The sequence below is a fragment of the Cnephaeus nilssonii genome, assembly GCF_951640355.1.
Source record: "Cnephaeus nilssonii genome assembly, chromosome: 14".
Lineage (NCBI taxonomy): Eukaryota > Metazoa > Chordata > Mammalia > Chiroptera > Vespertilionidae > Cnephaeus > Cnephaeus nilssonii.
Genome location: NC_137085.1, coordinates 77308112 through 77324383, shown reverse-complemented (window position 1 = coordinate 77324383; position 16272 = coordinate 77308112). Strand labels below are relative to the sequence as shown.

At 44.9% G+C, this 16272-nt stretch overlaps 1 protein-coding gene across 2 annotated transcripts in view; it reads left to right on the top strand.

The window, feature by feature from the left end:
- SPTLC1 (serine palmitoyltransferase long chain base subunit 1) overlaps positions 1–16272 on the top strand; it is an 84902-nt gene that overhangs the window by 37760 nt on the left and 30870 nt on the right. For both annotated transcript variants that reach the window (XM_079789754.1, XM_079789755.1), the window contains one exon: positions 15584–15713. In XM_079789754.1, coding sequence (XP_079645880.1) covers positions 15584–15713 — 130 coding nt within the window. The remainder of the gene's footprint in view (positions 1–15583; positions 15714–16272) is intronic.

Below are 16272 nucleotides of genomic sequence, written 5' to 3'. Positions count from 1 at the left end.
GAATACTGGGTTTACACCTACACCCCTACCCACTTCTTAATCCCTGGCATCCACTAATCAGTTCTCTATTTCTATAATTCTGTCATTTTAATATTGTTGTGCAAGTGCAGTCTTACAGTAGGCAACATTTGGGGATTGGCTTTCTTCAGCATTAATTCTCTGGAGATTTATTCAAGTTCTTGTGTGGAGCAAGAGTTTTGTTTTTTGGATTGCTGAGTCATATTGCATGGTTTGGGTGCACCACAGTTTGTTGAACCACTCATCTGCTAAGGACATCTGAGTTACTACTCTAAACATTCACTTACACATTGTTCTGTGAACATAAGTTTTCATTGCTTTGCGATAAATGCTCAGGAGTCCAGTGCTGGGTCATACAGAATTGCATATTTAGATTTTAAGAAATTGCCAAAGTCTTTTTCAGAGTGGCTGTTTCATTCTATATTGCCATTGACTGTATAAGTGATCTAGTTTTTGACATCCTCAGGAGCATTTGGTATTATCACTATCATTTATTTTAGACATTCTGATAGGTGTATAGAGATATCTTATTGTGGTTTTAATTGTGTGGTCTTGGCATCAGAATAATACTTCATCAAATCAATTGGAAAGTGTTACCTTCTCTTCTATTTTCTGGAGAAATTGTATAAAATTGTTAATTCTTTAAATGTTTGGTAAATTTCTCCAGTAAAACCACCTGGACCTGGAGATTTATTTTTGGAAGTATTTTAATTACAAAGTCAATTTTCTTTGTACTTATAAGGCTATTCAAATTATCTGGGTCATATTGGGTAAGTTTATGTTTTTCAAGGAGTTAGTCCATTTCTTTTAAGTTGTCAGATTTATATATATGACGTTCTTTTTAATATTCTCTTATTATCCTTCTGTCTGCAGAATCTGTAGTGATATCCCATTTCATTTATGACTGGTAATTTGTGTTTACTCTCTTTTTTGTCAGTCTTCCTTTTTTTGTCCATTTTATTGATCTTCTCTTTGGTTTATTGACATTTTTTTCTATTCTATTTTTGTTTTTTTGACTGTTAGTATCATTTCCTGCCTTCTCATTATCAGTTTATTTTGTAAAGCATTAGTGCTATGAGTTTCCCTCTCAGCATTGCTTTAGTTGTGTCTAACAAATTTTAATGTGTTTATTTTCATTTTTATTTAATTCATTGTGTTTTATTTCCCTGTAGACCTTCTCTTTGACCCCTGGATTATATAGAAGTGTATTTAGTTTCCAAGTGATTAGAATATTTAAATTTGTTGTAGTTTGTTTTATGGCTCATGATGTGGTCTATCTTAAACAATGTTCTATTGTCACTTTAAAAAGAATATTCTGTTGTTCATTGGAGTGTTCTATAAATGACAATTAGTTGATAGTGTTGTGGAGTTCTTCTATATCCTTGCTGATTTTCTGTCTAGTAGTTCTGTCAGCTGGTGTAGTTGCGATTTGTCAATTTCTCATTTCACTTTTATCAGTTTTTGTTTTCTTTTGCAGCTCTATTATTTGTTGCATATTCTAAGTTTCTAGGATAAGACCCTTGTTACCATTACTATATAATGTGCATCTTTGTCTCTGGTAATTTTCTTTGCTCCAAAGTGTACTTTATCAGATATTAACATAGGCAGTGCTGCTTTTCCTTGGCGAATGTTTGCATGGTATATTTATTCTATATAATATATATGCACTCATTACCAATATTATTGAATTTTATATATATATATAAGTGTGTGTGTGTGTATAATCTCCTAACTAGTTTTATTATTACATTTGAAGTGAATTTGTGTGTGTGTGTGTGTGTGTGTGTGTGTGTGTGTATAATCTCCTAACTAGTTTTATTATTACATTTGAAGTGAATTTCTTGTAGGCAGCATATGGTTGAGTCATGCATAATCTATTCTGTCAATCTCTAATTTTAAATTGTATGTTTTGGCCATTTTCATTTAGTGATATATGAGGCCTTAAATCTGCCATTTTGTTTGTTATTTGCTCTCTGTGTTTTTTGTTTTTCTATTTTTCTTTCCTCTTCGTTGGTTATTTGACCATGTTTGGGGATTTCATTTCCATTTACCAATATTGTTTTTTACTGTTTCTCTTTGCATAGTTTTTTAAGTCATTGCTCTAAGTATGACATATATACACATAAGTTATCACATTCTACTGCTCATTATTTTACCAGTTTTAAGTATAAAACCTTTACCTTCATTTACATCCCTTTACTCTCCTCATTTTTAATATAATTATTTAAATACTAGAGGCCTGGTGCACAGATTCGTGCACCAGTGGGGTCCCTTGGCCTGGCCTGCGGGGATCGGGCCGAAACCGGCTCTCCGACATCCCCCGAGGATCCCGGATTGCAAAAGGGCAGTTTTTTTTTTTTTCCTTTATTGATTAAGGTGTCAAATATTTGTCCTCATCCCCCCATTCCCATCCCCCACCCCCACCCCCGTTGTCCTTAACCATTGGTTAGGCTTATATGCATGCACACAAGTCCTTTGGTTGATCTCTCCCCCCTACCCCCACCCTCCCCTCCCCTCCCTCTGAGGCCCGACAGTCCGATCGATGCCTCCTTGTTTCTGGGTCTGTTCTTGTTCATCAGTCTATGTTGTTCATCATTTCCCCTAGATGAGTGAGATCATGTGTTACTAGAAATATACTTATAAGAACCGAATGTGAGACGAGCAATAATAGTTATGCTGACAGGCAAATGAATCAGTCTGTAGTAAGTTTCTTTCTGGACCAACAGTTCTTTTGAGACCCAATTTCAATGTCCACCAGTTCCTTATGTGTACATGTCAGCACTGACTTTTCAGCTCTGGGTGGTGAACAAATGGTGGTAATACAGGTCCGACTCCCTCTGGTTTGGTCTTGCCCGGACCCAGGGGCACGGCTTCACCCGGACTCAGGGGTGCGCGGCGTCACCCGGACCTGGGACCCAGCATCACCCGGGCCCCGGGGCATGTGGCCTCACCCGGACCCAGGTGTGCGCGGCCTCACCCGGTCCCGGGATCCAGCCTCACCCGGACCCAGGGGCACGTGGCCTCACCCGGACCCGGGACCCAGCCTCACCCGGATCCAGGGGCACAGGGCCTCACCTGGACCCGGGATCCAGCTTCACCCGGACCCAGGGGCGCGGCCTCACCCAAACCCGGGACCCAGCTTCACCCGGACCCAGGGGCGCGTGTCCTCTCCTGGACCCGGGGCGCGGCCTCACCCGGACCCAGGAGCACGGCCTCACCCGGACCCGGGACCCAGCCTCACCCGGGCCCAGGGGCGCGCGGCCTCCCCCGGACCCAGGGGCATGGCCTCCCCCGGACCCAGGGGCACATGGCCTCGCCTGGACCCAGGGGCGCACGGCCTCACTCGGACCCGGGACCCAGCGGGGCCTCGTCTTCTCGATCCCAATTCCTGTCGGTCAATTCCAAGAGGGCAGTTCTTGAAATTGGGCTCCCTTCTCTCTGGTTCTGGGTGCGTCAACCAAGAACCACCACTGCCAAGTCAAGTCACCGCAGCTCAGCAGCTCCTGCATTGAATATCTGCCTCCTGGTGGTCAGTGCACGTCATAGCTACCGGTTGGAGTGTCTGCCTCCTGGTGGTCATTGCGTGTCATAGCTACCGGTCAGACGGTCAAACAGTAAGACAATCGCTTAGGCTTTTATATACAGGCAGTTCTCAGGTTATGTCAGACTTGATGTATGTTGTTTTATGGTTACGTTGCCATCTCCCATTTATTTATAAAGTTCTGTCATTTCGACGTATGTACATATGTGCTTTATGTTTTTTATTATTTATTTACCACAAATAAAGGTCAGGAATTGGTCCCGAGTCCGGGAGAGGCCACGTGCCCCTGGGTCCAGGTGAAGCTGGATCCCGGGTCCGGGTGAGACTGCACGCACCTTGGTCCGGGTGAGGCCACGCGCACCTGGGTCCGGGTGAGGCCACGCGCCCCGGGGCCCGGGTGATTCTGGGCCCCAGGTCCGGGTGAGGCCGCACGCCCCTGAGTCCGGGTGAAGCCGTGCCTCTGGGTCCGGGCAAGACCAAACCAGAGGGAGTCGGACCTGCATTACCACCATTTGTCCACCACCCAGAGCTGAAAAGTCATTGCTGACATGTACACATAAGGAACTGGTGGACATTGAAATTGGGTCTCAAAAGAACTGTTGGTCCAGAAAGAAACTTACTACAGACTGATTCATTTGCCTGTCAGCATAACTATTATTGCTCGTCTCACATTCGGTTCTTATAAGTATATTTCTAGTAACACATGATCTCACTCATCTAGGGGAAATGATGAACAACATAGACTGATGAACAAGAACAGACCCAGAAACAAGGAGGCATCGATCGGACTGTCGGGCCTCAGAGGGAGGGGAGGGGAGGGTGGGGGTAGGGGGGAGAGATCAACCAAAGGACTTGTGTGCATGCATATAAGCCTAACCAATGGTTAAGTTCAACAGGGGGTTGGGGGCATCCGTGGGGAGGGGTGTGGGATGGGAATGGGGGGATGAGGACAAACATGTGACACCTTAATCAATAAAGAAATTTTAAAACAAAAAAAAGGTCAGGAATTGTTATCTCTCTTTTAAATTTTTTTAACTGTTTCGCTTCATTACTGCTGTGTATGTGCTCCATGTGAGTGACGTAGGTGCTTATGTAGATGGGTTCTGACTTACGGCACAAATCGCGTTAAGTCGCACTGTAGGACTGGATCTCCTCTGTAATCTGTATATACTAGATGCCTGGTGTACGAAATTCGTGCACGGCTGTGGTCCCTAGGCCTGGCTGGTGATTGAAGTGTGAGCTTCTGGCATGGAAGGGCAGGTCCCAGCTGACCTCTGGGCCCTTGGCAGCACCTGGGGCCCCACGTGCACCCCTCCGCCTGAGTCACGGCACCTGAGTCCCCATGCGGAGATGCGGTGAGCGCGGCCGGACGCCGTGGGCTGTGGTGCAGTGTGGGCTGCCCAGTGGCACTACACAGAAGTTGAGCGGGCAGTGCGCTCTCTCCTGGTCGGCATTGCAGACCGGCTCCTGCGTGAACCCATGGGGAGCCCGACCGGCCCCTGCAGTCCCAGCAGATGTGGCCCGGCTCACCTGGAAGAGGCTGCGCGGGTGCGGGGTGGGCTACTCACGGGCGTCCAGCACCTGAGCGTGAGGGTTTTCCCGGTGCACGAGCCCTGGCGTCCTGGGGGAGGGTAGCAGATGAAGTGAGAGTGAGCCCAGCGGATACCCTGCATTCTCAACGCACCTCGGTCCCTGTCACTCCTGCCCCCAGGTAGCTGGCGAGAGGTCGCCGCCCCTGCCTGGGCACCACAGGAGGTTGGTTGCCGCGCCCTGGTGGTCAGCGCACATCATAGTGAGCAGTCAAACTCATGGTCAAATGACCGCCTGAGGGGATAATTTGCATATTAGGCTTTTATTATATAGGATAGATGTCCTGTACATACATTGAGAACCATGTCAGATAGTGTTGCAATTTTTGCTTTAACCATCTACTAGGTCAGTGGTCGGCAAACCGCAGCTCGCGAGCCACATGTGGCTCTTTGGCCCCTTGAGTGTGGTTCTTCCATAAAATACCACGGACTGGGCAAGTCTCTTTTGAAGAAGTGGCGTTAGAAGAAGTTTAAGTTTAAAAAATTTGGCTCTCAAAAGAAATTTCAATTGTTGTACTGTTGATATTTTGCTCTGTTGACTAATGAGTTTGTCGACCACTGTTCTAGGTGTACCAGTTAATAATGCAGATTTTGTAGTCAAAACATGATAACTTCAAGAGAAACATCAAAAGGGCTTTATTCAAAGTAATGTCCATCGCTAGCTACACATTTCCCCCATCTTTCAGGTAATTTGTGGATACCATCCCTATAGAACTTTTCTTGTTTTGAGGCAAACCATTCAGAGACCCAATTTTCTACTTCGTACGTTTTGAAGTGCTGCTCAGAAAGTGCGTGTGCCATCCATCGGAAAAGTGGTAATCTGAAGGAGCAAGGTCTGGTGAATACAGCGGGTGGGTTAATACTTCCCAGGAAAGATCTTTTAACGTGTCTTTAACTGGTTTTGAAGTGTGTGATGGTGCGTTATCATGAAGCAAAATTACTTTGCCGTGTCTTCTGGCCCATTTTGGTCGTTTCATGATCAAAGCGTGGTTAAAATTGATTATTTGTTGTCTGTAGCAATCAGTATTAACAGTTTCACCTGGTTTTAGAAGCTCATAATACACCAACCTTCCTGATCCCACCAAACGCAGATTTGGCCTTGCAGTCGATGTTGATGGTTGACCTGGCTCAACCCATGATTTTGTGCATTTGGGATTTTCAAATAAATCCACTTTTCATTGCCAGTGACAATTCGATGCAAAAAAGACTTGCATGCTGTTGAAGCAACATTTTACTGATGACTTTTTGGTTTTCCTTTTGTCTTTCGTTCAGTTGATGTGGCACCCATTTTCCTTCCTTTAAAACCTTTCTCATTGCTTGTAAACAATCGGAAATTGTTTGCTGAGCAACGTTTAACCTTTCTGCAAGTTGTTTTTGAGTTTGACATGCATCTTCATCCAATAATGCTTGAAATTGTTGGTCTTGAAACTTTTCAATTGACCTGAACATTCTTTGTCTTTCACATTGAAATCATCACTTTTAAAGCGTTTAAATCAGCATTCACAGGTATCTGGAGATGGAGCATGTTCATCTCCATAAGCTTCCTGAAGTATACAATAACTTTTTCTTCAAAATAAAGTAATGAATTAAAACTTCCCGCAAATGCTCTTTTTTTGGCATGAAATTTGACATTCTTAAGCGTAAAAATATCTATGATGTTAACACCTTTGGCAAATTTGACATATGAAGTTTTGAAGCTTGTTGTCAATACAACAAAATAGCATACTTATCAAATCACACATATATCAACATATGTGTAATTCCATCTATTGAAAAAAATCTGCATTATTAACTGGTACACCTAGTCTATACTAATAAAAGGGTAATAAACTAATTAGACCGGGCATCTTCCGGACATCCGTTCAAAGCCATGGTGGCAGGGGCCGAGGCAGAAGCGGTTAGGGGCAATCAGGCTGGCAGGGTAGAGCAGTTAGGGCAATCAGGCTGGCAGGGGAGAGAGGGTATCAGGACGGCAGGGGAGAGCAGGTAGGGCGATCAGGGCAGCAGGGGAGAGCAGTTAAGGACGATCAGGCTGGCAGGGGAGAGCAGTTAGGGGAATCAGGTTGGCAGGGGAGTGCAGTTAGGGGGATCAGGCCAGCAGGGGAGAGCAGTTAGGAGGATCAAGCTGGCAGGCAGAGGTGATTAGGGGCGATCAGGCAGGCAGGGGTCCTGGATTGGAGAGGGTACAGGCCAGGCTGAGGGACACCCCCGCCTGCCATGCACGAATTTCATGCACCAGGCCTCTAGTATAATAATAAAAGCATAATATGCTAATTAGACCGGACAGCCGAACGACCTTCCCGACGAAGCCACAGCAGCAGGGGCCGAGGATGAGGCCGAGGTGGTTAGGGGCGATCAGGCAGGCAGGAGAGTGGTTAGGGGCAATCAGGCAGGCAGGAGAGTGGTTAGGGATGGGCAGGCAGGCAGGCAGAGGAGGTTAGGGGCGATCAGCAGGCAGGCAGAGTGGTTAGGGGTGATCAGGCAAGCAGGCAGGCCAGCAGTTAGGAGCCAGTGGCCCCGAATTGCAAGAGGGATGTATGACTCCCAGTTTAGGCCCGATCCAAACTGGCAGTTGGACATTTCCTGAGGGGTCTCAGATTGCGAGAGGGTGCAGGACAGGCTTAGGGACCCCCTCCCATGCATGAATTTCGTGCACCGGGCCTCTAGTTGTTTATAATGCTGCAACACACATAGGGGGGCATATATTCTTTTGACTTAGTGTCTCAAGTTTCTTTGGCTATATCCCACAAGTGGAATCACTGGGTCAAAAAACAGTTTCGTTTTTAATTTTTTGAGGTAACTCCATATTCTTTCCATAGTGGCTGCACCAGTGTGCATTCCACCAACAGTACATGAGGGTACCCTTCTTTCCTTCACATCCTCATGTTGTTCATTGGTTTATTAATGATAGCCATTCTGACAGGCATGAGGTGATTTCTCATTTTGGTTTTAATTTGCATCTCTCTGATGATTGGTGACATTGAGCAACTTTTCATATGTCTATTGGCATCTGTATGTCATCTTTGGAGAAGCATCTATTCAGGTCCTTTGCCCATTTTTCAGTTGGATTGTTTGTTTTCTTGATGTTGAGTTGTATAAGTTTTTTATACATTTTAGATATTCACCCTTTATTAGATTTATCATTAGTGACTATATTCTCCCATTCAATGCCTTTGCCCATTTTTTAATTAGCTCTTTTTTATGTTGAGTTGTATGAGTTGTATATAAACTTTGGGTATTAACCTCTTATCAGATATATCATGGATGAATATGTTCTCCTATTCTGTGGGTTGTTTTTTCATTTTGTTGATGGTTTCCTTTGCTATGCAAAATTTTTTTGTTTGATGTAGATCCATTTGTTTATTTTTTCTTTTGTTTCCCTTGCCAAAGGAGATACAGCAGAAAAAGTATTACCTGAAAAATGTCCAAGGTTTTACTGTCTATGTCTTCTCCTAGGATTTTTATGGTATCGAGTCTTACATTTAAGTCTTTAATCCATTTTGAGTTTATCCTACCTAATAAAATAGTAATATGCAAATTGACCGCACCTTCGCTATGCCCAAGCCACGCCCACCAGCCCAAGCCATGCCCACCAGCCAATCAGGCTGAGTATGCAAATTACCCAACAAAGATGGCGGTTAATTTGCATACGCTGAGGGAGGGAGGAGTGAAGACTGAAGACAACTTAGAAGGAAGAGGGAGGAAAAGTGGAAAGCAAGGTGGCTGCCAGAGGGGAGGGCGGGGCGGGGTGGAGCCAGGCGGGTGGCAGCTGCGCGCGGGTGCATGCGTGATGGCCATAATGGCGGCGGCAGCGGCAGCGCACGAGGCCACAGCGGCCGCTTGCAGGATTCTTCCTGCAAATGGGCTACTAGTTCTTGTATATGGGGAAAGAACATGGTAGCTTAATTGTTTTTGCATGTATCTGTCCAATTTTCCCAACACCATTTATTGAATAGACTGTGTTTACCCTATTGTATGTACCTGCCTTCTTTGTCCATTTAGGTGTTGTTTTATTTCTGGACTCTCTATTGTTCCATTGAACTATATGCCTGTCTTTGTGTTTTTTTTTTTATGCCAGTACCATGCTCTTTTGATTACTGTGACCTTGTAATATAGTTTGATATTAGGTAGCATGATTCTTCCAACTTCGCAAGATTGCTCTGGCTATTTGAAGTTTTTTGTGGTTCCATATAAATTTTTTGATTATTTGTTCTAGTTCTGTGAAATACGCCATTGGTATTTTGATAGTTAATTGAGTTGAATCTGTAGATTGCTTTGGGTAGTATGGACATTTTAACAGTGTTAATTCTCCTTATCCATGAGCACAGTATATGCTTTCATTTATTTTTAACTTCTTCAGTTTATTGCTTTAGTGTCTTATAATTGACTAGTACAGATCTTTTACTTCCTTGGTTCTATCAGTTCCAGTAGTTTTATTGTGGGATCTTCAAGGTTCCTTGCATACAGTATCATGTCATCTGCAAATAATGACAGGTTTACTTCTTGCTTTCCAATTGGATGCCTTTTATTTCTTCTTCTTGCCAGATCACTGTGGCTAGACTTCCAGTACTGTGTTGAATAAGAGTGGTGAAAGCAGATATCCCTGTCTTGTTCCTAATCTTAAGGGGAATGCTTTTAGTTTTTCCCCATTGAGTATGATGTTAGCTGTGTGTCATAAATGGCCTTTATTATGTTGCGATATGTTCCCTCTATTCGTACTTTGCTGACAGTTTTTATCCTAAATGTGTGCTGGATTTTGTTAAATGCTTTTTCTGCATCTATTGATATGATTATATAACTTTTATTCTACATTGTTTATATAGTGCATCACATTAATTGATTTGTAGATATTGTACAAACCTTACTTGATCAAGGTGTATGATATTTTTTATGTATTGCTGGATTTGGTTTGCTAATATTTTGTTGAAGATTTTAGCATCTATGTTCATCAGGGATCTTGGCCTGTAATTTTCTTTCTGTGTAGTATCTTCATCTGGTTTTGGAGTTAGGATACTCTGGCCTCATAAAATGAGCTTGGCAGTCTTCCCTCCTCTTGAGTTTTTTTGGGATAGCTTGAGAACAGTAGGTATAAACTTTTCTTGAATTCTTGGTAAAATTCACCTGTGAAACCATTTGGTCCAGGAGTTTTGTTTGTTGGAAGTTTTTTGATTACTGCTTTAATTTTATTCATTGTAATCGGGCTGTTCAGATTTTCTTTTTCTTCTTGATTCAGTTTTGGGAGATTGTATGTTTCTAGGAATTTAACCATTTCTTCCGGATTTTCCAATTTGTTGGCATATAGTTGTTCATAATATTTTCTTAAAATCTTTTGTATATCTTTGGTGTCAGTTGTTGCTTCTCTTTCATTTCTGATTTTATCTTTCAACTCTTTGTTTTCTTGATGAGTCTGGTTAAAGGTCTGTCAATCTTGTTTATCTTTTCAAAGAACTGGCTCTTGGTTTTATTGGAAACATGTTTTTTTATTGGCATATAATTGACATACAATATCTTATTAGTTTCATATGCACACTACAGTCAATCCTTGTTTCTCAAATGTCTCCCATCTTGAACAGTTAGGTTCTGGACCAAGTTGTTCACAGAAAAAATATCTGGGTTGTTGATCAAACCTTCAGTTTTCCACCTGACAATTCTTTTATGCTGATACCTCAGCATGACAAAGTATCTCTCAGGGAACAGAGGCGAGAATGCTTTTGTTGCTGGAAATCTATGATTAGTACAATTTTTAAAAAAGAAACCATCAAGAGTGCTAATGTTACTAAGGGTGTGAAAGTGTTCACAAAACAATCATAGACAATTGAATAGGTAGAAAAACTGTTGTTGAGCGGATAAAGGAAAAGCTGTTAGCCAGTGATAGCATTTCCCAGGCAGTGATATATTAAAAATTTGTTTAAGGCTAGTAGGGGGTGGTTTTATAAATCTAAGAAGTGTTTATTTCTAGATCAAACAGTACATTAGACATTCTGTATTTAAGAAAGGTTAAAACAAGCAATCAGTTGAGGGCCTGAAATGTATTAATTCAATTTACATTATTTCTAACTAGAGGCCCAGTGCATGATTGACTCATGCACGTGTAGGGTCCCCTACACGCTTTCGCTTTTCGCGGTGGAGCTGGGTGCCTGTCCGCTGGTGCACCAGGCCTTTCAGAAGCCTCCGGCTCGGCGGAGGCTTCTGAAAGGCCTGGTGCCGGAGCAGACAGGCACCCAGCTCCCCCACTTTTGGTGGTCCACGGCCGCTGAGGGGGGCTACCCTCTCAACGGCCGCTGAGGGGGGCTGCCGCAGACACCTGGCTACCCTGCCGTTGAGAGGTGCAGCTGGGTGTCCGCGGCAGGCCCCCTCAGCGGCCGCAGATCTGGCCGTTGAGAGGCACAGGGGGCGGGAGTCCCGCCCCCTGCGTCTCTCAACAGCAGGGTAGCCCCCCTCAGTGGTAGCGGATCCGTGCCTCTCAATGGCCTGATAGGCCACTCCGAGTCCCGCCCCCCAGCCTCCTGCCGCCCAATCGTGGGCGTAGCGGAGTGATGGTAATTTACATGTTACTCTATTATTAGATAGGATGGGAAAAAATGATTCTGTTTTCGAACAAATTGCTTCTCAAACAGCCTTTCAGAACAAATTAAGTTCAAGAACCGAGGTTCCACTGTATAGTGATTTGATACTTGTATATGTACATATGAAATGATCCCCTAGTAAGTCTAATTACCATCTGTCACCATACAAAGTTATTACAGTACTAGAGAACCAGTGCATGAAATTCGTGCACGGGGAGGGTGTGTGTCCCTCAGCCCAGCCTGCACCCTCTCCAATCTGGGACCCCTCGACGGATGTCCGACTTCCCATTTAAACGGGCAGTCGGACATCCCTCTCACCATCCAGGACTGCTGGCTCCCAACTGCTCACCTGCTTGCCTTCCTGATTGCCCCTAACCGCTTTTGCCTGCCAGCCTGATCACCCCCTAACCACTCCCCTGCCAGCCTGATTGATGCCTAATTGCTCCCCTGCCAGCCTGTTTGCCCCTAACTGCCCTCCCCTGCAGGCTTGATCGCCCCCAACGGCCCTCCCTTGCAGGCCTGGTCCCTCCCAACTGCCCTCCCCTGCTGGCCTGGGTCCCCCACAACTGTCCTCCCCTGCTGGCTAGATTGCCCACAACTGCCCTCCCTTGCAGGCCTGGTCCCTCCCAACTGCCCTCTCCTGCTGGCCATCTTGTGGCGGCCGTCTTGTGTCCACATGGGGGCAGCCATCTTTGACCACATGGGAGCAGCCATCTTGTGTGTTGGAGTGATGATCAATTTGCATATTACTCTTTTATTAGATAGGATAGGATAGAGGCCTGGTGCATGGGTGGGAGCCAGCTGGTTTGCCCTGAAGGGTGTCCCGGATCAGGGTGGGGGTTCCCTTGGGGCGTGGGGCGGCCTGGGTGAGGGGCCTGTGGTGGTTTGCAGGCCGGCCACGCCCCCGGGGACCCAGGCGGTGGCTCTGGTATCTGGGATTTATTTATTTTCTATAATTGAAACTTGGTAGCCTTGAGTGGAAGTCTGGGCTGGCCAGGAAGTTTGGCTTCCTCCATCGCCGGGAAAACCCAAGCCTCCTGTTTGCTCCGTGGCCGCAGCCATTTTTGTTGGGATTTATTTATCTTCTATAATTGAAACTTTGTAGCCTGGAGTGGAGGCCTGGGCTGGCCAGGGTGTGCGGAAAGCTTGGCTTCCTCCGTTGCCTGGGAAACCCAAGCCTCCTGCTCGCTCTGTGGCCGCGGCCATCTTGGTTGGGTTAATTTGCATACTCGCTCCTGATTGGCTGGTGGGCATGGCTTGTGGGTGTAGCGGAGTGATGGTTAATTTGCATATTACTCTTTTATTAGACAGGATTATTGATATATTCCCTATGTTGTACATCACATCCCCATTGATTTATTTAAATTTTTATGATGGGAAATGGGTACTTCTTAATCTCCTTCACCAGTTTTCCCCAGCTCCCTGAATGAGTACTCTACGCCTTCTGGTAATCACCAGTTTGTTTCCTCTATCTATGAGTGTGTTTCTGCTTTGATTTGTTTGGGTTTATTTGTGTGTGTGTGTGTTTTTAGTTTCACATATAAGTGCAATTATACTGAAGCCGAAATGTGGGGTGTTTGAGTCCAAGTTTGTTATCTCGAGAAATTGAAGAATGAAGTCACAGACAAAAAACGATTAGTGGAACTGAAGTTTATTGGGAGAAACCAGTCCTGAAAAAGGTGCTGCTGGGGTTCCAGGAGCAGCCAGCATCCAGGCTTCCTTTCCATGTGACAGTCGGGTGTTAAAGTCTATTAGTCCATGTGTAGAGTCCCAGTGGCCATCAGGGGTGTGCTCCCACCACAGAACATCAGGAGCCCATTGTGCCCTGAGAGAGGCAAGAGGGAGTACATGCTTTTTAATTGAGGGGGTGGGTACCTCCTTGCTAGCTCCTGATTGGTCTTTTCAAAGAATTCTGCTTAGCAATATCCTTGAGATTGCCTCACTGCCTTATGATTGGTTATTTGCCTCGCTGCCTTATTTATATGCCTCGCTGCCTTATGATTGGTTATTTGCATGCTGCCTGTCTTAGCCATATCCATACATTTTAAAGTTCATGCCTCTCTCACATGCCCTTCCTTCCCTGCCCAATTGGGGTGTCTTTGTAACCCCGCCTAGTTGGATTCCTGGTTTTATGTCCTCCTCCCATGGTCCCAATTCTGACTACCTCGCTTCCTCTGTCTCCTCAAAGTGGTATTTATCTTTCTCTGTCTGACTTTTTTCACTCAGCATAATATTCTTTAATATTTCATTCTTTTTATGCCGAGTCATATTCCATTGTGTATTTGTACCACAACATTTTTATCTACTTGTCTACTAATGGGCACTTGGTGTGCTTTCATATCTTGGCTATTGTAAATAATGCTGCAGTGAACATAAGGGTGCATATGTCTTTTGAATTAGTGTTTACATTTTCTTTGGATAAATACCCAGAAGTAAAATTGCTGGATCATTTGATAGGTCTCTTTTCTATTTTTGGAGGAAGTATTTTCGCCATGATTGCTCTAAAGTTATCAGAAGTCCTGACATCCCCATCACCTCAGGATTGGCATTTGTTGGCTGTTTTCTTTCATTCTGTTTAAGACTCCTGGTTCTTGGTAGGACAAGTGATAGTTGATTGAAAGCTGGACATTTATCATATTATGCTATATTCGTTTATGCTTTATTTCAACAACTGTTTTCACTGGCTTTCTCTGACACTCTCCTAGCAGGGATGGGGGCACGGCTGCCTCACTGTTGCCAGGCGGAGGTCCCCCTGAGCCTCTGTTGACCCTGAGGGGTGTTTTCTCGTCCTCAGTCTCCTGCGCTTCCTCTGATACAGGCTACATTCAGGAGAGAGGTTGCCCCTAACTGCAGGGTGGGCGGGACTTGGCACGCTCTCCATCCTCTCACTGACACACAGTTGGAGCCCCTTGTTACCTGCTGGCACAGATCAGTGTCTCAGCTCCCTTATCCAGCACCACCTGGGGATGTTGAGGTGCCTTGCTATAGTCTCACCAGGCTCAGAGGCTAAGCCCTCCCCTCAGCATCTGCTGGTGCGGAGGGGTGGGCCCCGGTATTCCTGTGGTGTGGCTGCAATGGAGCCGTTATTGTCGGTTGGGGACCCTCATTCCTCTCCCTTTGAGAACACAGGCTTCTGTTAGAGTTTTTCTGTCTGTGTCCATGGCATTTCCAGGAGGCCAACTTCATCAGCCCTCAGTCTGGGAGATCCAGGAAACTCGTGTCATGCCATTTCCCAGGTCCCTAGCTGGTCTGACGTTTCTCTCCATCTTTCAGTCTTCTTAGACTTATTTTATATGTAACGTTAGGGGTTTGGTTGCACCTAGTCAGAAAAATAGGGAAAATGTGTCCACTTCATCTTCCCAGACATAGAAATCTTGCATATACTTTTAATTAATACAACTTACTTTAAAAATATATTTCCTCCTAATGAGCCCAGTTTAGAAGATCTCATGGAAGTGTAATCTGCAAGATTCAGAGTTCTACCTCGTTATGCGGATAGTCAGCTCTCCAGGATTGCTTCTCTTGCGTGTGGCATTCCAACCAGAGGTGCCGCTGTGGTGAAGTGCGAGTGTTCATGCATCTCTCAGAGAGCGTTGCTGAGAGTAAACCGAGAGCCCATGCACAATAAGGCCTTAGCGTGCTGACGCCGAGGTGAAAATACGGAAGAGTGCTGCTTAGAACAGAACCAGGATGTAGTTTCGTGGAAAGCGCTTGCAGGGGGAAGTGCAAACAGTGATGTATAAATGTTCAGGTGTGCTTTATTTATTTGTCATGTTCACGTTAACAAGTGAATGTAGATCACCTACTCACATGCTAAGAATATTGACAAGGCCCTTTAAACCCCAGTTTGGTTGTACTCTTCCTTACAGAGATAGAGCTGCCTGCTTTGCTATTCAGAAAGGATTACAGGCATCACGTAGTAACATTAAGTTATTTGAGCATAATGATATGGCTGACCTGGAGCGACTGCTAAAAGAACAAGAGATCGAAGATCAAAAGGTAGGATTCTTTTGAAGAAAATTATGCAGTTCTTTTGTACTCTCTAACCAGCTAAATTATATATGAAATGATAATTTGTCATGAAAACTTGCCTGTGGATCACATTTGGATATTAAGGATGTTCCTGCTTATTAAGTGTACTTCATGTTGTAGAGCCAAGTCTGATGTAATTGCTTCATTACTGCCAAAATTATATATGGCAAATTTGGGGAAGGTAATTAGGCAGCTTTCTAAAAAGGAGAGAGAGCCGAGCCAGTTTGGCTCAGTGGATAGGGTGTCGGCCTGTGGACTGGCGGGTCCCAGGTTCTATTCCGGTCCAGGGCACATGCCAGGGTTGCAGGCTCGATCCCCAGGAGGGGGTGTGCAGGAGGCAGCCAATCAATGTCTCATCATTGATATTTCTCTCCCCTTCCCCCTCCCCTCCCCCTCCTCCTTCCTCTTCTCTCCCTCTCCCTCCCTTCCTCTCTGAAAGCAATAAAAATATTAAATTTTTTTAAAAAGGAGAGAAAAACAGCCTGCACTGTGGGTGGGGGTGTATACTTTCAGCTCTGCAGGAATA